The sequence below is a fragment of the Caretta caretta genome, chromosome 2 (genome assembly GCF_965140235.1).
Source record: "Caretta caretta isolate rCarCar2 chromosome 2, rCarCar1.hap1, whole genome shotgun sequence".
Classification (NCBI taxonomy): Eukaryota; Metazoa; Chordata; order Testudines; family Cheloniidae; genus Caretta; species Caretta caretta.
In genome coordinates this window covers 65,774,959-65,800,249 of record NC_134207.1, presented here as the reverse complement: position 1 = coordinate 65,800,249, position 25,291 = coordinate 65,774,959, and the positions used below count along the sequence as shown (strand labels likewise).

General features: G+C 42.3%; 1 protein-coding gene across 1 annotated transcript in view; it reads left to right on the top strand.

Moving 5' to 3' along the window:
* Window positions 1-25,291, top strand: part of RAB2A (RAB2A, member RAS oncogene family) — an 82,575-nt gene that overhangs the window by 4,825 nt on the left and 52,459 nt on the right. The window contains exons 2-3 of the mRNA XM_048840771.2: window positions 14,864-14,935; window positions 22,501-22,568. Coding sequence (XP_048696728.1) covers window positions 14,864-14,935; window positions 22,501-22,568 — 140 coding nt within the window. The remainder of the gene's footprint in view (window positions 1-14,863; window positions 14,936-22,500; window positions 22,569-25,291) is intronic.

Sequence of the window (25,291 nt, the reverse complement as noted above, 5' to 3'; positions counted from 1 at the left end):
ACAGCACCTCCTTTGTCAGCCTTTTTGATTATGATGTCAGAGTTGTTTCTGAGGCTGTGGATGGCATTGTGTTCTGCACGGGTGAGGTTATGGGGCAAGTGATGCTGCTTTTCCACAGTTTCAGACTGTGCACGTCGGAAGCACTCTATGTAGAAGTCCAGTCTGTGGTTTCGACCTTCAGGAGGAGTCCACCCAGATTCCTTTTTTTTGTTGTCTTGGTAGGAAGGTCTCTGTGGGTTAGTATGTTGTTCAGAGGTGTGTTGGAAATATTCCTTGAGTCGGAGACGTTGAACCCCTCAGACAGAGACAAACACCTACAAGATCTCTATCAAGCATCCTTCAACTACATACAATACCCACCTGCTGAAGCGAAGAAACAGATTGACAGAGCCAGAAGAGTACCCAGAAGTCACCTACTACAGGACAGGCCCAAAAAAAGAAAATAACAGAACGCCACTAGCCATCACCTTCAGCCCCCAACTAAAACCTCTCCAACGCATCATCAAGGATCTACAACCTATCCTGAAGGACGACCCATCACTCTCGCAGATCTCGGGAGACAGGCCAGTCCTTGCTTACAGACAGCCCCGCAACCTGAAGCAAATACTCACCAGCAACCACACACCACACCACAGAACCACTAACCCAGGAACCTATCATTGCAACAAAGCCCGTTGCCAACTGTGTCCACATATCTATTCAGGGGACACCATCATAGGGCCTAATCACATCAGCCACACTGTCAGAGGCTCGTTCACCTGCACATCTACCAATGTGATATATGCCATCATGTGCCAGCAATGCCCCTCTGCCATGCACATTGGTCAAACTGGACAGTCTCTACGTAAAAGAATCAATGGACACAAATCAGACGTCAAGAATTATAACATTCAAAAACCAGTCGGAGAACACTTCAGTCTCTTTGGTCACTCGATTACAGACCTAAAAGTTGCAATTCTTCAACAAAAAAACTTCAAAGACAGACTCCAACGAGAGACTGCTGAATTGGAATTAATTTGCAAACTGGATACAATTAACTTAGGCTTGAATAAAGACTGGGAGTGGATAGGTCATTACACAGTAAAACTAACCTTCCCTCCCTCCCCCCCCCATTCCTCAGACATTCTTGTCAACTGCTGGAAATGGCCCACCTTGATTATCACTACAAAAAATCCCCTCCCCGCCCCGCCCCCGCTCTCCTGCTGGTAATAGCTCACCTTAAGTGATCACTCTCCTTACAGTGTGTATGATAACACCCATTGTTTCATGTTCTCTATGTATATAAATCTCCCCACTGTATTTTCCACTGAATGCATCTGATGAAGTGAGCTGTTGCTCATGAAAGCTTATGCTCAAATAAATTGGTTAGTCTCTAAGGTGCCACAAGTCCTCCTTTTCTTTTTGCGAATACAGACTAACACGGCTGCTACTCTGAAACCTGCTTCTAAACAGCAGTTACTAGAGGAAATAGGCCTCTATTTTATAGCATTCTAGAAATACTTGGATTCAGTTTTCAAAGACATTGAATTAGCTAGCAGTAATGGCTTCCCAAAGCAGGTAGTAAAATTTTAAGGTAAAATAAAAATATTGTATTTCTATATTAATGGATAACTAAGCGCTCTATATCAGATCATTTCAGTCAGACTTTTAAACTGGCAGGTGGTTATTAAATAGTGTTCTGTTTCAGTTGTTTCACATTTGTAACAGAGGACGCATCAAACATAAACTAGTTTCTCTGCAGCTATATGTCAATGCACGAGGGGCCTGATGCATTTTAAAAAAAAACAACTATTGAACAGCTCCTTTTAAACTGTACATATTAAATCAGACCCGATTAAGATGAAGGAAGTCCTTTTAAGTTTACATGTAACACAGGCATCAAGTTCCTCATGTAGAAAGGTTATTTTCCTGATGGCAGTGACTTCATCTTACAGTGCATAAACGTAGTGTTGTAGTGATTGATCATCTTACAGTAACCTTTTCAAGATTCTGTGGATACATCATGAATTCCTTCCAAATGTGGTGATGGAGTCCCATCTTATAGAGTCATTCATCCTGGAAAGGTACTTCTCCCCTCCCCCACCATAAGCTTGAGGGTCCCTTCACTTTTATCGATAGGTTTATTGAAATCCTGGAGTCCACCAATCTTTTTAACATCAAATACAAAAAATAGGATTTCATGTTACCAAGAGAATCATCTGTAAACAATCTGCTGATTGTATCTTTCTCTTGCAGCCTGACAGTCTTGAAACTTGAGCATCATGTCAAGTCTTATTCCATTTGGGGTTGTGAGAGGTTATGCTACCTTTCTGGGTTCTATTACAGACCTAAAAGTTGCAATTCTTCAACAAAAAAACTTCAAAAACAGACTCCAACGAGAGACTGCTGAATTGGAATTAATTTGCAAACTGGATACAATTAACTTAGGCTTGAGTAAAGACTGGGAGTGGATGGGTCATTTTCTGGGTTCTAGACAGGTGACCAGGTTAGAAAGTGTTGGGGTCTCCTGGTTTCTATGCAAGGAAGCAAGAGTTAGCTAGCAGGATCATGCAATACCTAGAGCACATTAACCTCACAGAAAGCCAGCCTGGAGCACAGGAGAGGAAGTGCAAGCTAATAAGGAGCTTCGGAGTATGGGTTTCTCCGGCTACGTCTGCACTACAGAACCCATACTGGCATAGCTGTGCATGTGTAGCTCCTTAGTAAAGACATGGCGTATGCCAACAGGAGTTTTCTGTTGGTGTAGAAATGTCATCAACCTCCCTGAATGACGTTTGCTATACTGACAGAAGTCCTTCCATCAACATAACTGCGTCTACACTAGAGGTTTTGTCGGCATACCTGTGTTGGTCCAGGGTGTGGTTTTTTTCACACCTCTGACAGACATACCTGCTGACATAACTTTTAAGTGTAGACCAAGCCTCAGCAGCTGGACTGGAAATCTACTTTTCATGAAGATAACACTACTAATCTGGTTTTGTTTAAAGGCAGTTTAGGGTTTTTTATGAACTGTTTTGTTTGGTAGTCTTTGAAAGTTTTGTTTTCTCTCTTTCTAGAAGAGGCAATACAAAGACTGCTGCCTGATTCAATACTTTTTACTTGTTCCGAAGAAGAAAACAAATGCGCTGAAACAACATTTCAAGTTACACATACTGTGGGACAGAGACCAAGAGAAGCAGAGACTGAGGAGGAGGAAGTAGTTGTAGGCAGGCAGGAGAATTTAGGGAACAAATCAAGACTGTTGCCTTGAATTCAGGGTCTGACACTAGAACTGCAAGCTATAAGGTTAGTTGGAATTTCCTTCTGCCCTCACTATTGAGGGACTAGTGGAAGAACATGATTGAATATGCTTCAGCTGCCAGCCCCAAGTCTGTTGTTCAATAGATTTCAGAGATGCCAAATGGTAAACTCTTAGTATGTAACCAAGCATTATTGTTTAGATTTGGTTTATAAACAAGAGTTCAGGTTTACTTTCTTTCTTGGCAAGGTGTGTCCAAACTGTTGGTCTCTGTCTTGAATTAAGCGGGAACTCAGGATATCTCAAATGTTCACACCCCTTCAGGATGTGTCTTAACCAAATATGTATAACAGCATTAAAAGAATGTTATGGCAACAAAGTGAAGAGCACACCAATTAGGAAATAAGAGTTAAGGCCTGTGCACTTTTAAATCTGCCCCTTTGTTTTTATGTATTATGATAGTAATTTATTACAAGATCACATACTATTTTTTTCCCCAGAACCTCTGCCTCATTTCACATACAAAATAACACTGCTGAATGAATGAGACAGCTGTTTCAAACATTGCAGGGCCATATAGTTTGCTGCCTCGCAAACACTAATGAATCTATCCTCATGACACCCCTGTGAGGTCATGAAATGCAAACATTATTTTAGAGATGCTTAACTGAGGTACAGGAAAATTGACTCCCAAGTTGCATGGGGAGTCTGTTGCAGCGGCAGGGATAGAACATGATTTTTCTGGGTTCCAGTCTAGCATATCATCCCTGGATTGTTCTCAACCTCTTGTATCCACAATACAACTGCAACAAATGTGGTAGGCATGCCCTGCATCTTGGAACAATTCACTATATAGCTCTGCCTAATTCTTGGTCTAATATGATTATGTAATTAAAGATTGTGTCATTGTGTATACATACAAGAGGGCATAGTTAAGTTTGGGTAGGCCACCTTATCTTTGTTATGTCCTGACTTTTGAGTGCTTCATTTTGCAAACTTAATGTTCATTTGAGCTCTTTGGGTATAAAATTTTGTGGGGTTTACCATATCTAGCTGTGCAGTTAATAAGGCAAAAGACTTTATCTTGATTCATACACACCTTTCTGCACCAATTCTCATTTGAGATCTGCCTTCCTCCCTCCATGTCTTCATTCAAATTTGCTTAAACAATATTTGCATAGAATGTTAACAAATCACTAGGAGGTGTATTATAAAATCTAGTGCAGTGGTGGGCAACCTGCAGCCCATCAGGGTAATCTCATTGCGGGCCGCGAGACGTTTTGCTAACATTGACCGTCCGCAGGCATGTTTCCCCACAGTTCCCAGCGTCCCTGCAGCCCCCCCTTCCCGCAGCTCCCATTGGCCGGGAACGGTGAACTGTGGCCACTGGAAGCTGCAGAAGGTCATGCCTGTGGACGGGCAACGTCAGCAAAATGTCTCGCAGCCCGCAATGAGATTACCCTGATGGGCTGCAGGTTGCCCACCAGTGATTTAGTACCATTGATCTAGTGAGTATGTGCAACAGCCTTCTTAGAAACCTTTATGATTTTCAAAAATCACAATTTACTTTTCCCAGACTACAGAAAGGCATATATGCCCCATAGACAGTCTTATACAAATTCAAATTTTTTTCAAATTGCCAAGTCACTAGCTGTCATCCTCCCTCCCCACCTCCCACACAAAAAAACCAAAGTAGCAAAATATACTTGATAACTTGGAAAGGTATATTTTTACTCCACTTTTGTTCAAACTTTGATTTTTTTAAAGTTATAAGCAATTGAAAATGTAAGTGATCCCTCAGAATAGAAATGCTTGTGCAACTTTAATTATATGTGTCACTGACTAATAGAAAGGAGAATAATGAGAGGAAGAACTGTCTTGTAGTTAAGACTCTGGACTGGGACTCAGGAGATCTGAATTCAATTCCTGGCTCTGCTACAGACTCATTGTGTGACCTTGGATAAGTCACTCACATCTCTGTGTCTGCTTCCTATCTATAAAGATACTATTTTCCCCATCTTTTGTCTGTCTTGTCCATCTATGGCAGGGATCGGCGACCTTTGGCATGTGGCGTGTCAGGGAAATCCGCTGGCGGTCCGGGACAGTTTGTTTACCTGCACCGTCCGCAGGTTCAGCTGATTGCAGCTCCCACTGGCTGCGGGGGTTCGCCGTTCCAGGCCAATGAGGGCTGCGGGGTGCGGCGTGGGCCAAGGAATGTGCTGGCTGCCGCTTCCTGCAGCCACCATTGGCCTGGAATGGCGAACCGTGGCCAGTGGGAGCTGTGATCGGCCAAACCTGTGGACGGTGCAAGTAAACCATCCCGGCCTGCCAGCAGATTTCCCTGATGGGCCACTTGCCAAAGGTTGCTGATCCCTAATCTATGGGGTAGCAACTGTTTTTGACTCTGCATCTGAATAGTGCCTGGCATAATGAGGCCTGATCTAAGTTGGGGCATCTAGGCATTACTGTAGCAAAGTAATTATTAACATAGTGTACACTTTAATCTTGAAGATGAGGAATCCACTGAGATTGGTTTCTTTTCTTGAGAGAAGAGAATTACTTGTATATCTTTACAGAAGAAATGCTTCATCTCAGTGGACTTCCACTTGTCCAGTGTCCTTTCCATAGGCTTGATGGTATTGTTACTCCTGGGGGAATTCTGCGCCACTGTGCACATGCAGGACAGCCCCCGCTTCCTTAAATTCTCTTTGCTTCCCTGCAGAAAAATGGTTTCTGTAGGGAAGCAAAGAGAAGCTGCACCAGTGCTCATTCACCCCTTCTGGGAAGCACAGGCAGGGGAGAGGTAAGTCACCGTGGGGGAGGAAATGGAAGGAAGGAGGGTCTGGGGATGCCCCAGCTGACCAGGGATATTAGTCCCAGCTGTGGGGAGATGGGAGTAGGACGACGAGGGAAATGGAGTTCCCTCTCCCCTGCACAGAGCAGGCGGGGCTGGGTCATATCAACCCCCAAAAACCTCTGCCAGCTGCAGGAAACTCTGCATTGGTGGGGATTTGTCAGGGGGATCTGAGTGCAAGGGGTGAGGCTTGGTGGGGTGGGGGTTTTGGGTGCAGGGGGAGAGACTTGGCGGAGGGGGGAAATCCAGATGCACGGGTTGGGCAGACAGCGCGAACAGTTCCCCTACATTGACCCCTTCCCCCACTTTCTTACCCTATTGCGCCTCAACTACGGAAGGAGGGGTCACTGTACGGGGAGCTGCTCCTCCTATCCACCCAGCCCCTCCTGCCGAGCCTCACCTCCCCCTGCAACCAGAATCCCCCTGCCAAGCCTCACCCCTGCATCAGGAGCCTTTGACCGCCCCAGAACCCCACCTCATCCCTGGCATAGGGAGTCCCCCATCCCATTTAGTCCCAACCAGCTGCACCCTGAGCCCCCCACCCCCTGCTGAGCCCTAACCACCTTCATCTGGACTTCCCTGCAGGGGCCCATTCTCCCTGCACCCAGAACAACCCAAGAAGCCCTTGTGCATCCAGATCCCCCTGGACCCCCCCCCCCCCCAGCTGCGTGCACCCATGTTGCACCACACAGAACCCTGATACTTTTGAGGGAATTCTGTACCGAAAATACCATATCATACCATTGGCCAGGAAGGGCGAACTGCAGCCACTGGGAGCTGTGGGCAGCCGTGCCTGTGGACAGTCAATGTAAACAAACAGTCTTGTGGCCACTGCAGGTTGCCCACCACTGAGATACATCATAAACAAAAAAGGGCAGACACCTGAAAGGCTGTTTTTTTAAGTGTGGTCTGCTTGTTTTACATTGTAAATTTAGGTACAGTGTAGTCTAAAATTCTCTGACTGGAGAGCTAGTCAGATGTCTCCACAAGAGCCAAGAGTGGAAACTGAGCAGTTGAGGGAAAGAGATTTTTAGTCAGACTTAAAAAAAAATTTAAAAAATGTTAAACACCTACTTGATTGAGTGACTAATATGGTAAAAAAGGAAGTCTTGGCTGAAGATTCAACACACTTGCCCTTTTAGTTGAGGTGGCAGAACAAATGATGTCTCCAAGTCTTCCATCAAAACAAGTAGGGCCCCCTCCTCCCACCAACCTTTCATGTTGTCTTTATACTTCAAAGAAACATAAAGGGGAGAGGATTCATCACCTCTAAAATTTCCTATAGTTAAAATGGAATGACTATGTTGAAAACTTATTTACTTTTCATTATTTATGCTGTTGGTGATATGCCTTTCAATCAGTTTGACAATAAAAACACACACTAGTTAGTTTCACTTTCTTGTCTTCATGGGATAGATTAATGCTACAATGTTTAGATTGCATTCAAGACATGGCATTCTGATATTTTCTGTCTTAGTTTCTCTTTCCTAATGGTTCCTAACATAGTTAGTTTTTTTGACTGCCGCTGGACATTGAGCAGATGTTCTCAGAGAACTATCCATGATGACGCCAAGATCTTTTTAGAATCCATCATTTTTGTATGTAGAGTTTGGATTGTTTTCCAACGTGCACTACTTTGCACTTATCAACACTGAATCTCATCTGCCATTTTGTTGTCCAGTCACCCAGTTTTGTGAGATCCCTTTGTAATTCTTTGCCGTCAGCTTTGGACTTAATGATCCTGCATAAGTTAGTGTCATCTGCGCTGTTTACTCTTTTTCCAGATCATTTATGAACATGTTGAACGGTACTGGTCCCAGTGCAGATCCTATTTATCACTTTCTAGTTTGAAAACTGACCATTTGTTCCTACCCTCTCTTTCCTATCTTTTAACCAGATACTGATGCATGAGAGGATCTTCTGTCTTGTCCCATGACTGCTTACTTTGCTTAAGAGCTTTTGGTGTGGGACCTTATGACAGGCTTTCTGAAAGTCCAGGTACATTATATCAGCTGAATCACATTTGTCCACATGCTTGTTGACACTCTGAAAGAACTGTAATAGATTGGTGAGGCATGATTTCCCTTTACAAGAGCCATGTTAACTCTTCCCCAACATATCATGTTCATCTGTGTGTCTGATAATTTTGTTCTGTACTACAGTTTCAGCTAATTTGTCTGATGCTAAAGTTAGGCTTACTGGCCTGTAATTGCCAGAATAACTCTGGATTCTTTTTAAAAAACAGAGTTACATTAGTTATCTGCCTGTCATCTGGTACAGGGGCTGATTTAAGCAATAGGTTACATACTGTAGTTAGTAGTTCTGTGATTTCATATTTGAGTTTCTTCAGAACTCTTGAGTGAATACTATTTGGTCCTGGTGACTCATTACTGTTTGTTTAATCATTTTGTTCCAAAATTTCCTGTATTGACACCTCAATTTGGGATAGTTCCTCAGGATTGTCACCTGAAAAGAATGGTTCATGTATGTGGGGATCTCCCTCACATCCTCTGCAATGAAGACTGATGCGAAGATTTCATTTAGCTTCTCAATGGCCTTGTCTTCCTTAAGTTTTCTGTTAGCACCTTTAGTGCCCCAACTGATTGTTTGGCAGGCTTCCTGCTTCTGGTGTACTTTTAAAAAAAAAAAAAAGGCAAAACAACCACCTGTTAGTTTTTGTGTTTTTTGGTATTTGCTCTTCAAATTTTTTTGACCTGCCTAATTATACTTCTATGCTTGACTTGCCAGAGTGTGGTCCTTTCTATTTTTCTCAGTAGTATATGACTTCCAATTTTTAAAGGATGCCTTTTTGCCTTAACCGCCTTGTTCACTCTGCTGTATGTATCTTACTTACGATTGCATTTTTTTTTTTTGCTCCTCTTACTGTTTTTTGTTTTAAATTTGGGGTATGTTTAGTTTGAGCCTATACTATGGTGTTTTTAAATAGTTTCCTTGCAGGCATTTCACCCTTGTGACTGTTGTTTGATGTGATTTTTGACAGTTTCACTGCTGTTCACAGGGTTTTGAATAGCAAGAGTGGAACTAACCAGAGTTTTGTTAGGGCATGTCTACACTGGCAAAGTTACAGCGACGGCAGTTACAGCGCTGCTTAGAGAGCACAGAAGGAAAACCACTGTTGTATGTTCACACTGACAATTGCCTGCGCAATAGCATGTTCACACTTCCGGCACTTGCAGCGCTATTTGGAGGGTGCACTCTGGGCACTTATCCCACAGAGCCACTTTTTCTCTTTTGCAGCTAAGAGTTGTGGGAAGACGGAGGGGGTCGCATAGCATCCTGGGTCCTGTCCCAGTGCCCTGTGATGCATTGCTTCCCATCCCAGCAATCCTTGTGCTTCCATCTGCATTTGGCACCATCTTTCAGCAGTTTGTGTACTGTGCGCCTTGCCTCTTTCGGGCTGCAGGAATGGATCCCGAGCTGTTGACCAGTATGCTGCTCGCACTGAGCAACACATCACGAGTGGCAGTGGAGTTATTCCTTAAACTACAAAGGCAAGAGGAGTGCGACATTGATCTTGCCATACATAGCAGCTACGACATGAGATTGCTTGTGGCATTCCCGGAGGTGCTGACCACAGTGAAACGCCACTTTTGGGCTCGGGGAAACAAGCACTGAGTGGTGGGATCACATCGTGATACAAGTCTGGGATGACGAGCAGTGGCTGCAGAACTTTCGCATGAGGAAAGCCACATTCATGGGACTGTGATGAGCTCATCCCAGCCCTGCGGCTCTAGGACACGAGAATGAGAGCTGCCCTGTCGCTGGAGAAGCACGTGGCAATTGCACTGTGGAAGCTGGCTACTCCACACTGTTACCGATCGGTCACTAACCAGTTCAGAGTGGGAAAGTTGACCATTGAAGTTGTGTTGATGGAAGTGTGCAGGGCCATTAATCCCATCCCGCTCCGAAAGACCGTGACTCAGGGCAGCGTGCGTGATGTGGATGGCTTTGCACAAATGGGCTTCCCTAATGCCTAGAGGCAATAAATGGCGATTCCAATTCTGCCACCAGACCACCTAGCCATGAGTACATTAATGGGAAAGGGTATTTCTCAGTGTTTCTCCAGGCGCTTGTGGATCACTGTGGGCATTTCACAGACATTAACGCAGGCTGGTCCAGAAAGGTGCATGATGCATGCATCTTTCAGAACACTGACCTGTTCAAGAAGCTGCAAGCAGGGACTTTCTTCCCTGACCAGGAGATCACTGTAGGGGAAGTCGAAATGCCCATTGTGATCCTGGGAGACACCGCCTACCCCTTAATGCCGTAGCTCATGAAGCCATACATGGGCAACTTGAGAGCAGCAAGGAGCGGTTCAACAGCAGGCTGAGCAAGTGCAGAATGACTGTTGAGTGTGCATTTGGCTGTTTAAAATTCCGCTGACAGTGCCTCTATGGGAAGTTGGACATGGCTGATGACAATATTCCTATGCTTACAGCTGGGTGCTATACACACCGTAATACTTGTGAAGGGACAGGTGAAAGCTTCACTCAGGGCTGAACCGCAGAGGCTCAGTGCCTGGAGGCTGAGTTTGAACAGCTAGAGACCAGGGCTATTAGAGGGGCAAAGCGTGGAGCCGTAAGGATCAGGGATGCCTTGATGCAGCAATTTGAAGCTGAAAGCCACTGATATTTGTTGCTATGCTTGGGATTGCAGTGCTTGTAATTCTAGGAGGTGATTGGTACACATGATGCAAGAAGGGGGCTTGACATTATTGTATGTTGCTTTGCAGTGCTCTTTTTGCTTTCACTTAATAGAATAAAGATTGCTTTCAAACCAACACAAATCTTTTATTAAAAGACAACAACCGAAGGGGAGAGTCACACGAAAACATTCATCAGCAGGGAGGGGGACGGGGTGGGGGAAGGGAAGGGAAGGTCTCAAGAGGAGGAGGGGTCCCGGGACGGCTACAGATCATACCCAACCTTCTCCTTTGGAGTGCAATGCAGCAGGTACTGTACTTCAGCAGGGCCAAACTGTAGAGGGATGGGTGTTGAATGTAGTGCGAGTCCACAGTGCTGGACTGTGAGGAGGGAGGAGTGGAATGCTGTGGGTAGAGTGTGGAGCCAGGAGGTTGATAAGTGTGTTGGCAGTGTGTTGAGGATGCATGGGAAAGAGTTCTGTGGCTGCAGGGGAGGGTGGGCTCGAAGCTGCTAGGTTTGAAGAGCTAGTATCTCCTGGAGCCTGTCCACTTGGCGCTCCATAACATTTAAGAGCCATTCCGTGGCTTCTTTCTGGTGTGCTGCGTTCTCCTTTCGGTCCCTCTTCTTGTTGTCCCGCCACTTCTTCAGTTCCTTTTTCTTGGCAGCGGAGTGCATCATAACCTCACTGAGAAAGTCCTCCTTAGTTCTTCTTGGCCGCTTTCTAATTCTGTGCAGCCGTTCTGCTGCCAGTAACAAAGAGGGAGGCCGGGCTCCCAAGGTCATCTCTGTGAAGTTTAAATGCAACCTTTTACAGAAGCAGTATTGTTTGCAACACAGACAACACTGATTCAGTGCTTTAAAACACAGCCAGTACTCACACTTGTCACTAACTGGCTGACCGCGGGGAAAGCACACATGAGCCACAAGACCCACAAAATGGTGAGTAGTTGCAGGGGCAGGGTAAATTACTCTTCCCATACCCTGCTGTACACTGGGCACGTGGCTCTTGGGGAGAACCAGCACTGTATGGGGGGGGCCTGATAATCATTCCTGTCCCCACACTTTCCACAGGAGGTGATCATTATGGAAGATATCTCACTAGCGAGGGTGAGCAGTGAATCAGGGGAGGGTCTTCCCCAAGCCTGTGGCTCCCGCCTGGTGCCTATGTGGCTCACCTGTGTGTAGCAATTCTCTTTTCTCTCTCCCACCCCCACCCACCCCACCCCCCGCCGCCCCGTGATGGCACAGTGGCGTGGGAAAGTTACCATTAATGGGGCAAGGAACCTGCAGCAGTGGATTGCCCAGTATCTCCACTAGAGTTTCCTGGAGATCTCTGAGGAAGATTCCTGTGAAGTGAGGGAGTCTATAAATAGCCTGTTCCGCTGCTCAGACTAGGCATGCGGTGGGATACAAGCCTGCTTTCTGCAACCCTCCTGCCCTCAACGACTCGCTTCAGTAGTTCACAAAATCAGATCCACTTACCAGGGGCCTCCTTTCCTGTTTGTGCTTTGTCAAGATCCGACTGCTGTAATTGGCCAGGCTCCTCCGGGGTAGAAGAGAGCTCCTGAATGCATGCATTTCTGGTCTCCGAGTCATCCTCTGCCTCTGGGTCCCTCTCCCCCTCTTCGTCCAAGATTTCCTCCTCCTGGCTCTGTCCACACTCGACTGGCATGCGAGCCAACAAAGTATCCGCAGTTTGCAGTGGATATGGGGTTGCCACCAAGTATTGCATCCAGCTCTTTGTAGAACTGGGAGCTCATGGGTGCAGCACCGGAGCCGTGGTTTGCCTCATGTGCCTTGTGATAGGCGTTCCGCAGCTCCTTCACTTTTACCCTACACTGGAATGTTTCCTGGTCATAGTCCCTTTCTATCATGCATTGTGAAATCTGTCTGCAGGCATCATCATTCCTATGGCTGGAGCACAGCTGGGACTGCACAGCCTCCTCTCTCCAAATGCTGATAAGGTCCAGCAGCTCAGCATTGCTGCCAGTGGGGGGGATCGCCTGGTGCGTGGAGCAGGCATGGCCACCTGGAAAGATGCGCTAAGACCACTGCACACATCACCGAGCAAACAGGAAGGGGACTTTCAAATTTGAAAAGGAATGTACAGGGTGGGGATGATGGCTGGTCATCTGAGGGCAGGGCAGTAGAGTTCAAAATGATGACCAGAGAGGTGAGAACATGCACTGTGGGACATCTCCTGGAGGCCAATCGCAGCGCTGTAATTGCCAGTGTCTATGCTGGCGCTGCAGCGCTGTGGTCCCGGTGCAGAAAGCTGGACGCCTCTCATTGGGGTGATTTTTTTAGAGCGCTACAATTGCACAGTTTCTGCACACTAAGTGGCTTGGCAGTGTGTACACCTCGGGAGTTACAGCGCTCAAAGCTGTTTTACTGCGCACAAACTTGCCAGTGTAGACAAGGCTTTAGTTTCATTCTCCTGCTCCTTAGTAAGTCTGAGCAGTAGCAGAGTGGCTACAGCTGTCTGCAGATTTAGGAAGACAAAACTACATGGTTTTATATTAGATTCAATTTGGAAGGATATCTTAACTGTTAGGTTCAGAAACTTAATTAATTTGAAATGTAATCTCAAATTCAGCAGAAATTGATGGCTTGAGCCTCCTATGTTCTCCAGGAAAAACTTCCCACTTACCATAAATGATTTTTTTTCAAGCTATGGTTTAAACTGCCTAATAGTGTCACTTTGTTTAGCTAAGTCTGAATTAATTTTCAGTCTAAATACATTGCTACAAAGAAACAAGGACAAGACTTTTGTGAAAGCTTGTTCAGCGATATAGACAACGACTCAGATCTTTGGACTGTTGCATCTTAAGCTTGCATTAATTTCATAGAGGGGTTATGTTTCCAACAAGGATACTCTACCAAAAGTCTTTCTGTGGCTTTAATTAGACAAGATACTTTACTCTACCCTGATGCGTACATTTGCTTTTGTCAGTGAGATGAAACGTTCTTGCCAGAGGTGGTTGTGTTTAAGTGGTGGGAAACAGGAAGTGATTCCTACATGCAAAATGCTTGGAGGATTTCAGATGACTCTATAAATCTATTAATAAAAATATTTTTCCCTAGCCAGCTGGAAAGATGAACTACTAATTTAATGAAAAACTGCAACCAAGTGTTAACTAGGGAATCTTGCCTCTTAACTGTCTCCCTCTATCCCTTTCTGAGAGACTTCACTCCTCTTACATTTAAATTTGCCTCAGTTTTATACAAACCTATTTACATACTTCTGATATTTTTGGTTATAACTCGCTGAATTATGTAACTAAAGCAAAATACCACATTTCCTAGACATGCGTAAAAGTTAAAGAAAAGGAAGCTGAAAGGTCAGTGTTCTATACTGTTGGCAGGCAGCAGTTCTGTCTGCTGATGACGTTATTTCTTCATATAACTTAAGTACATTTTTTTTTTATGGACCTTCTACTTTGTGGTGCCATTCTTATGGCCTTGTTCTGCCATAATGCAACAAAATCTTGTAAGAGTCCTAGTGGTTTTGCTGTCACATTCATGTAGGCTGTTCAATTACATTCTCTCTGTTCTGACCCCACCACCAAGATTGCTATCCCAGACACCCCAAAAATCACTGTAGGATTGGAGTTCCCTGGTGCGCTCTGCTTTTTCTCTGTTTGGTAGGTTGATGATCAGATTATTCTGGCCACATTTTTAAAGGTAGCAGGCATGTATCTGGCAGTGTGTAAGCAGCATGAAGGAAGGGATATGGAAGAGAGAAAGGTAAAAGTACAAGTGGAAGTGATAGAGAAACTGTTCGTTGGGTACTGAGAGGGAAAAGTGCCGTTCACATTACAGAGTGAGAGAATGAAAGATAAAGTGTATTATTTTAACTGTTAATCTTCGAATTGTGGTTGTCACTTTCCAGACACTTGTGAAATTGTCTTAAAATATGTAAGACAAGGATATAATAATATAATATGACAAGGATAAACAAATGTCAGGGCCTGTATATCAAAATGGGTCTAATGATAAATTGTCTGATGATATATATTGTTTTAAATGAGTTATAAATTAGGTTTTAATTGCTGCAGCTTAAGTAAAGTTTTTGAATTTGCTTGAAGAAAATATTCTCTCTTTCAGGTGTTGGGAAATCATGTTTATTGTTACAGTTTACAGACAAGAGGTTTCAACCAGTGCATGACCTTACTATTGGTAAGTTCTTCCTATTAAATATTCTATTGAAAAAATATTTAAAAATAAGGATCTATAAGGACAGCTAGATGCCTCAGCATGTTGGTTACAGGTTGTATATCCTTTCACTTAATTGCCATTTGTTTTATTGTGGCACAAATCATATGTCTTTGCTGTCTGCTGCCTGTATCATAACTGATGTGAAATAAGATAATCCAGTTCCTAGTGAGTAAATATTCACATCACAGAAGTGCTCCACAATCATAATTTGCAACCTCCTTGGTTGCCTCTGTAGGAAGGCCATAGATTGAGTGGGCACAGAAACTGATCAGGCTTGAAGCACATTAGTAGAATGCTGTGGAGAGCTTGCATTTGCTCAGTGGGTTAGACTTCAGTCTCCAGGGGTCTCTGCCATTTGCCATGAGCATAAAATTAAGATTAAAAATAAAGCAGACTTCAACAAATAGACACCTTTGTTTACTAGATGAGAAATTGTATAGAGTTTCCTGATGGTGAAAGGTCGAATTGTGGATATGATTATCACCTGGAAGAGCAAGGTTTGAGGCCTGGTTGTGCAGCTGGACGGGCATGATGGGGGGGGGGGGGTTGCGTGTGTGTGTGAGGTGTGTCTGTTGGTGGGAGAGCTAGATGAAATGAGTGAGCTGGGAGGGAATGTATTGGCTATGACCTGACTTTTTTTTTCTTCTTTTTTTTGTATGAAACAAATGTGCAAATTTTTACTTTCTGCTGTGAAGCAGATGGATACTTCTGATGCATGGTATGAGAAGTCATTTTTCTCTTGTGGTCAAGGCTGGTCTTCAGATGAGTTTTACTTAGGCTATGCTTGAACAGGCACCAGCCAACAATGAAATTGCAGAATCTTTTAACTACAATTCAGGTTATTTCAAGGTCCCTGTTAAGGTAGCCTCCCCAATTATGCTCAGCCTTCCACAGGATGGACAACATGAGGCTGTACCCACTTTTGCTTCCCACCCTCTTGTATAGTTTCTCATAGATTAATGAAGCTCCTCTCCTGTGGGAGTACTTAAAATTGACGTGTGCAAAACAAACAATCGTTTCTCTTTTAGCAGAAGAGTGCAAGATGGTCTGTCTCTTGACAGACCTCCCAGACATTGTACGCAGCTGTCTCTGAAGTACTTCAAACTGTCAGCCTTAGCAGCAGCTTTGTTCCCCCTAGTTTTGGAACCAGGTAGGCTGGTTGAATAAGGAACCGGGACTTGGTCTTTGGAGGCAGATTTCTTGTCATCTTTCTTTCAAGACCAGGGCTGTCAAGTATGTCAAATCGTGAATAAGATTCACACATTTGCCACACTGTCACGTATTTCTGCAGCTAGCTGGATTCTCCTGTATCTGTCTGGGTGATGGTAAAGAGCTGCGGTTCCTATGATGACTACAGTGCCTGCTCTGCCTATCTCACCAGCAGCCAGCATTGGAGACCTGAGGGAAGGCAGTTGCTGGCAGGAGGGGGGCGGGGGTTGGGATCTGGAGTTGTTAAAAGGTTTGGGCCTATCCAAGGACAAAATGGGGGATAGGAACAGAACTTAGGAGCATGGCAGGGAAAGGAAAGAATGGGAAAAGTTTGCCCCAGGTACTCTACCCACCCACCACAATTTTCAGGCTGTGCCACCCACATGTACTTTCTCCCAGCATGCTTTTACTATGTTGTTAACCAATTGTAATTAATAAAATAGCAATATATTTATAAAAGAAAATATTTCCCCTGTCATACTGTTTAAATATGAACATCTAGTAATACAGTAAATGAAACAAGGACTTCACACTGCTTGGCTCTTTGGGGTGAGGTTGATCACTAATTTGGCTCCTGAACCACTGAGGTCTGAATATCACTGCTATAGAAAGACACTTAGGCTGGGTTTTCAAATGTACCTCTGGGTATTACAGTTCCAACTTTCAGTGGGATTTGGTGTATAACTTCCTTAAGCTCCTTTGAAAATCCCACCCTTGCATGTCTGCAGACACTAGCCAAAATTTTCAAATTAAGTTCCTAAAACTAAACTATTAAATCCTTATTTTCCAGTAGTAGTGAGTACCTGCAGAACCCATTGACTTTGTTATGACAGGGAGAGTTCAGCAGCTTTAAAAATAAGGTCACTTCTGTTTAGGTGCCTAACCCTGAGTTGAGGAGCATAATTTCACACCCAAGTTTGAAAACTTTGCCCACAGTATTTACCAAAACTGTTGAAGCATCTGTTCTTAAGAAATAGTCCTGTGCTTATGTACTGAAGAAATGCCCCAGATCCCATCCTGTTGATGTGCCATGTCCACTCAACAAGTCTCTTTTACATGTAAATAGCTCTGCTCGGATGGGCAGCATCAATCTTTTGCTGTTATGATGTGTTAGTACTATTGGTATAGTTTATAGTGTTTGTTAAACTGGCCTGTTAGTGAAATATATCTCCTTGACTATGGTCACTTTCACTATACCTTACACTCACCAATAAACATTGCCAATTTAATCCAACCTTGAGTAGAATTCATTTCTTTTTCAGACTAATCTCATTTTTACCACTGTCTCACCAAGGTTGTTTTTTTTGTTTTTATTTTGGGTACTTAGCACCAGGGCTTTGGAGCGGAGCCTGGAGCTGGAGCACAGAGCAGTGGAGCTGCAAGTTTTTGCCTGGAGCTGGAGCAGAGCCAGAGCACAGAAAATCTTGACTGCTCCAGTTTTTTTTTTTTCCCATTTTCAATCCAAAATGAATTATATTTAGCACAAAAGTCTTAAAGGTGCCAAAAAGTTTCAGATTGTATAACAATTGATATTAACATCTACTTTACCACTTTACGTAATGTGTCACAGTTGTTTTCACTTCGGCCGAAATCAAGATTTAACGTACAGATACAAAATTACAAAGTTTTTTTGAGATATGTTTATTAATAAATATATTAAAGAATCAGATAATTATCAGACATCCGGCAACACTGCAGACTGCTCCCACCCTTGTGCCAAGGTTAGGCGAGTATATACTCACATAGATTAGTTAGATTAGTATGTGTTGATACTTCTTTTGTAAGGATTTATCAATGAGACGCCCTGAGTGCTGCGATTACGGAGAAGTGTGATGCAAGATGCAACATTTAAGATATCACAAACAGGTATATTGCAAAAAAAATGTTTTTATTTATTGATATATTAAGATATTGCAAGAGATATTAACAACTTAAGCTCATTTCTCATATGGGCTCCCGTTACTGGTATGTTTGTTCATTTGTACATGCTCCCGTATCACTCTGGCAGACTTATTTTATATGTCATCTGTTCAATGGTCTTTTGGTAACACTGTTCATAATTTTAAATTTACTGGAAAAGTCACATGCAGCAGGCATATAAATATACAGTAAACATTTTGCATAAATTAGGAATGATTTTTGTGATATATCCAGAGTGAGTGGAAAATGTCTAGCACAACTTTGGGGGTGAATCCTTAGGTCATTTTAAGAAAAAAAGTTTCTGTGAACACATGTCCTAAAATTCTGCTTAAAGGAGCTACAGTCCCTTCAAGGAGGTGATGAAAAGTTAATTTCTGATTAATATCTCAAAAATGCTTTTAATATAATTCCATTACTTTATGTCTGTATCTTAGCGTTAGTATGTACTTCTGTATTACATTATCCAAAATTATTTAAACCATAGGCACCCCAAACTGGTGGTTGGTCATTTTTATTTCATATTTCAAGAAAGACTTGTTGGCTGCCCCTGGCTACAAGTGGTAATATTTTGTTCCCCGTTAAAGTTTATTTTCAACCTTGTAACGTGTAGCCTCGTTACTTCCCAACAATTAATGTTGTAGAACAGCGATAGCACATACTAACGCTACAGCACATACCAAATTTCATTGATATATCTATATTAAAGCGTTTTTGAGATATTAAAAACTTGGAAAATATTTCTAATATTTTACCTCAAAATTTCATAAGAAAACCTAACTTGCAATTTATAAATAAAAATTTATATTATGTATATTAAAAATACTTCATTAAAACTGCAAGAAACATGTTAAAATATACTTTAATAATAATTTTGTGTAAAAAGAAAATGCAATCATTTTTGTCCAGAAAATCCAAAATAAATTAGAAGTACCTTAAGTGGTTAAGATATCACAAGCAGGTACATTATAAAAAAATGTAATGCTTTTGTTCATTGCTTTTCAAAGATCATAACAAGAAACATTTGGATGCGGTAGCAGCACAAGAAGATTTGGCCATGGCTTCAACAAAAAAAATTCAAATCTGCCCCCCATAATTGATAGCAGATTTACGGAAAAGGATCTCAACGACATCTTTACTTTTGAATTTGAAAAGCCCAAATTTGGGCTTTTGGGAAAAGCAAAGAAGCAATCAGCAACATGCAAGGTGGAAAAGGAAATGAATGGCGAGCTCAAACCATGTAGCTTCAAGACAAGTGAAGCAAGTGCCGTGAAAAGTTTCAACCTTTGGCGGCATGTAAAACTTAACCATCCTGAAAACTATGCGGCTCTGGTTACAAAAAGGGACCAGGAAGATGAGGCAAAACAGAAAGCTGGCACAGCTAAACGACGTTCATCTGGCTCTTTGAAAACTGGAGAAAAGATTTTTTGCAGAGCTTCATCTGAAAAGAAACTCAAAATTGAGCAAACAAAATTTGACTCATATTTGAAGTCCTCAAAGGTTACAGTCACTATGGATGCCAGTACTTTCCGTGAAGGGCTGATGGAAATGGTTTGCTTGAGTTCAACACCGCTCACTACCTTCAGGCTAAAGAACAAAGGGTTCCAAAAAATTGCAGGCGAAATGGGTCGGCAGCTTGGCGTTTCGATGGGGCACAATGCGGTTCGTCATTTACTTGTCAGCACAGCTGAGTCTGGATGCGAAGAGCTCAAGAAAGCTTTGGAGCAAAAATTGTGCTACCTGAAAATGGATGTGGCAACCCATGGAAACAGAAATTTCCTTGCAATCAATGCTCAGTACTACGAAGAAGGAAAAGATAAAGCTGCGGTAAAAACCTTGGACATAATCGACACTGAAGAGCATCACAATTTTTCGTACATGAAAAGTCAAGTAAAAGCTATTTTAAAAAAAATTGGGATCAGTGAAATGGAAGTGCTGAGCATCTGCGTTGACAATGCAGCAAACGGGACGTGTGCCGTCAAAAATTTCAGCAAGGACAATGAAACCATTTCTACCTCTGAGAACAGGGATGTGGACAGAACTGAAGCTATTTTGCCTGATGAAGGAACTAAAGGAATGGATTAAATTGAACTCAACATGGATGCTGCTGCGCAATGGGTTAATGACCCTAGCCTCATACTTCCAACATGGCTTCATGAGGACGACTCAAAAGTCCAACTGATGACGTGTGGTATTCAAGCTCTTCACTTGGCAATCTGGGATGGACTGAACAAAGAACATAAGAAATTTCTGGCAAAAATTCAACAAGTTGTTGTCAAACTACGAACCCCAAGTATTCGAAATGTTCTGCTTGATCTACATGGGGTAACTCAATCTTTGGAAACTGTGATTCACCTGGGGTTCAACATTTGCGATGATTGATCGGCGTCTTGTTTTTCAATCTTACGGTGAACAAGTGGCTGCTGCTGGAACAAGAGAACTCAAGTTCACAAAAGCTGAATGGGACGAAGTGAAGAACCTGCGAGACCTCTTGGCAAAGCCAAACCAAACAACCGTGAATCTTCAAGCTGTTGATGTAACCCTGGGAGTTTTAATGAAGGAATGGCGAAAACTGTCAAAATTCTTGCAAGAAAATGGTGGACAAATTGCAGAAGGAATTCTATCCTCCATGCAGAAACATGAAGAGAAGCTTTTTGACAATATTCATTTCCTTGCTGGAGTTTATGTTGACCCATGGTATCGGATTCTTCTTACCTCAAGGGAAATACTAAAGGCAAAGGAAGGGCTCCTTGATATTGCTTGACTCGAAAAACAAAATCTGTTGCTACATTTGAACTCAGTGAAAGAGGTTGAAGAAAATGAAATACAGCAAAAGGAGTCATCAACAATCGAATTTGCAGTTTCAGGAAGTTCACATCCTTCAGAAATAGTAGGCTTCCGTCTCCACTCTGAATTTGTTGGAGTGTCCATCCCTGAGACGTCTTCAATCATCACAGGGAAATGGAGATAATTCAAGCACCAATTCTTCAGAAGATGACGCCTTCGAAAAGGAATTGGATAGACAAGAAAGACACTGGCGAGTTTCTGCGATTCATAATTGTAATGAAGCATTATTCGAGAGAAACTTTAGGGAAGATTGAGAGGCGATGGAGCCTATTGGTAGGCTAAAAGTTAAGTCTGTTTTTGAGGCCATTCACAGCTACCCACACCGCATTCAGGCTGCCTGTAGAATTGCTTCAAGCATGCCAACAACTCAAGCTAGTGTAGAGTGACTGTTTTCGGCTTTAAAGTTCATTTTAAATGATCTGCTGCAGGTTATGAAAGACAACTTGATTGCTTCAATAACTTTTTACAGAATGAATTATGAATGATTCTAGTTTGTACCATTGTGGATATTTAAATTGTTTTAAAAGTCTGAATAAAAATGTTCTTTTCAAAATTACAGTATGCACTTTTTTTTTTATTTTGTTAAAAATTAATTTGAGTCGGAGTGCGGAGCGGAGTCGGAGTGCGGAGCGGAGTCGGAGCAGTCACTATTGGTGCCGGAGCAGACCTGGAATGGAGCAATTCAAAAATGTGATTGCTCCAAATCCCTGCTTAGCACTTACAGTTGAGGAAGCTAATGGCAGCCTTGAGATACTTTGATTAGTGCTCAAAAATTCTACAATTTTACTTTGACGCATCAAGGTATTAAATTCTAATATAAGCACAAACTTCTCTAGTTAAAAATTGACCCTATCCATCAAAAAAATGCTATTTACAGGTGAGAAACTATGAAATTCTTTACAGATATTGATTATACAGTGGTAGCAATATTTACTTCATGCTTTTATTGCTGTACTAACTGCAAATGGTCAGAATTTTTACTTTCAGTCTGTTTGAATTTCTTGCTTATGTAAAACATGTATAAATCTATATTTTGAGAAAATAATGAAAATCAACATTATAGCATTCCAATAACAATCTTATGTATAGAGAACAAAAATGAGTACGGTTGTATGTTTATCTTTAATTTCCTCTGTAAGCCTAAACAGACACATAGGTGTGTTTTTTTGTTTTTGTTTTTTTCACCCACTTGAACTAAGGAAACAAACACCTTTTTATTAAGTCTTTTGGAAGATTTAGAAAAAGCAGTGTACATTTAAAGCAGTAAAGGCAATATAGGAAAACAATTAGAGCAGTGGTTCTCAACCTATTGTGGGCTGTATATGCAGCTCTCTGTGTGGCCCTGAGAATGTCCGATGAGCTATAGCTGTGTGCTGATTGGGCCATGTGTTAAGAACCACTGAACTAGAGTATAATATAAAGTAAAAGTGCACTGCAAGGTTGCCTCCTATGGTTACAAAGTTGCGTTAAGTCTACCCCACCTGTTTTAATTTCATGTTGGATAGATTTTTCCCATTTGGGTAGTAACACTGTAACTCTTAAAATCTCTTCAGGTGTAGAATTTGGTGCTCGAATGATAACAATTGATGGAAAACAGATAAAACTTCAGATATGGGATACGGTAAGCAAAATAAAAATGAGTTCTTTGTATATACATTTAAATGTATTTATTTTCTGTAAAGATTAAATATTCACTGGTTCCTCTAAATGTTTATATTCAAAGTACTTCTTAAAAATTGTGCCGTTTCTTCTGTTAAATGAATTTAGCACTGTAACTCTCAGGAACAAAGTCAAAATGCTGTGAGAAGATGGGAAGGAATAGAAATCTGTAATAAGTACTTGTGTTAGGTATAAAATGTATCTCTAGCTGTACCTCTGAAGCATGTTGTGGTGGTGTGAACCTTTCATGGACATGAAATATATTTTTCCTGTGTATTTAAGGAGAGATGCTGCATTTTTAATATTCAATTTTATTTCATTATGAGAATAACCAATTTAATTACAACTGAGTGTTTGTTTTTTTAACTGTGGAGTTTCCTCCACTGCTTGATTGTGTCCAGGAGGTGCTCAACAATTTTTTTTTAAACTTATACTTACTACTGATAATGGATTTTTCTGTCTCCTTCCTTTCCCACCTCTCATATTTGTGATGGCCAGACACGTGGCCCTTACTAAGTTCAAGTTTCCTCATTTGGTTAAACTTTTTGTTAAATGTGAATATTTCCAGCATTCATATGTTTGGTTTTTTTTATTTTCTATTTGAAATTTGTCAAAGTATAACTTCAGTTACTTTTTCCTGAATTTGTGTTGTTCAGGAGTTTATTTATGGTGACAGTGAGATAAAAACTGCACTCAGTTTAAGGTCCCATATTTTTCTAAGTCTGTAAGAAATAAGTGATTTGAGAATCTTTGTTGCATAAACTAGATAATGAGAAAAACATCTTTCTTTTAATAAATCCCCTCCTGTTCTTGGAGCTTGTGGCATCAAACCCAACATTTTCCTGTATTTCCAAATAGAGACTCTCCAACTGAATAGTGTTGTATGTATTTATCACCTTTTTAAAAAAACAGTGAATTTCTGCAAGAGAAAGCATAACCACCACAAATGTCTCCATTCATGGGACCCATAGTAGGATTTTTTTTCTTAATATACTTTGCAAATGCTCTGGGTTTGGATGGAAATGCCTGTGCTGGCTTTGACAGGTCAGTTAATTCAAGTTCTAGTTTCTTAAAATCAATTAGTAACACTTTAGTTTTTTAGTAGCATGAGATAAAGTTCACCAACAAAAAGACTAAGTTAACACACATATAAGCGTCTTCATTCTGTGAACCAGTTTTTGTGATCTTCCTGTAAATACCTCCTTAAAATTCTTCACCTATTTTGTGGTATTTTCTTCCTCTTCTGTTGGTACTATGGACTACCAGAAAGTGTTCTGTAGACCATAGTATGAGAACTCCTACTCTATTGCCTTGGACTTACTTCTGAACTTGGGTAGCTACAGGTTTATATCTAAATATTCTGGCTCAAGTTATGGCTGTAGAAGGCTCTGAATTTAGTTAGTGTAATTCTGCTTTATAACTTATACAGTCGGTATAAAGAAGCTACACTGAGAGTTTGGAGTGGGGCAGGCTTAGGCCAGGGGACAGGTATAGTTGTGAATCCACTGGCTATTAGGGCCCTACCAAATTCATGGCCATGAAAAATGTGTCACGGACTGTGAAATCTGGTCTCCTCCCATGAAATCTGGTTGTCTGTGTACTTTTACCCTATACTATATAGATTTCAAGGGGGAGACCAGTGTTGATCAAATTGAGGGTCCTGACCCAAAAGGAAGTTGCAGGGGGGGGTCACAGGATCGTTTTAGGGGGGTTGCGGTATTGCCATCCTTACTTCTGTGCTGACTTCAGAGCTGGGCAGTTGGAGAGTTGCGGTTGCTGACTGAGGGCCCAGCTCTGCAGGCAGCAGCGCAGAAGTAAGGGTGGCACTACCATACCATGCCATCCTTCCTTCTGCGCTGCTGCTGGGGGTGGCTCTGCCTTCAGAGCTGGGCTTCTGGCCAGCAGCTGCTGCTCTGCAGCTGCCCAGCTCTGAAGGTAGCACCAGCAACAGTGCACAAGTAAGGGTAGCAGTACCACCTCCCCCAGTCCCTGCTTGCGCGCGCGCGCACACACGTGCACACACAGACACACACACAATAACCTTGCGACCCCCCCCCCCCCCCCCACAACTCCTTTTTGGTCAGGATCCCTACAATTACAACACCATGAAATTTCAGATTTAAATAGCTGAAATCATGAAATTTATAATTTTTTAAATCCTACGACTGTGAAATTGACCAAAATAGACTGTGAATTTGGTAGGGCCCTAACTGTAAGTTTATTTTGTCTTTAACCTGAGTTCAAAAGGGGAGTAGTCTGTACCTTCAGATAGTTTTTTTGTTTTTTTTTTCCAACACACAGCCTGTGTGCAAGGACCAGTGTCTGAACCACAATGAGGGTTTACAGCTAAGTTGTAATCCACATTTCACCTATAAGTAACTCCATCCCAGCTATCTTTTGAGAGAGCCTCTAACTTTGCATTCACATATGTTTTGGTTATACAGTGGATGCCATCCTGATGAAGACAATTTTTGGTTATTAGCAACGTTTTCCCAAGAACCAATTCTGTCCCATTGACTTGAACATTAATAGAGTTTGGATATTAGCAACTGTCGTGCTGCTTATTGACAGCTTCTTTGGAAGAGGGGTTCCACTAGCAATTAATTAATTGGCTCTGAGTCTGCAGCCTGGAGATGGCAAGAAGAGGAACTGTGCAGCCTTGTGGCCCCCCCTCAGTGTCCTCGT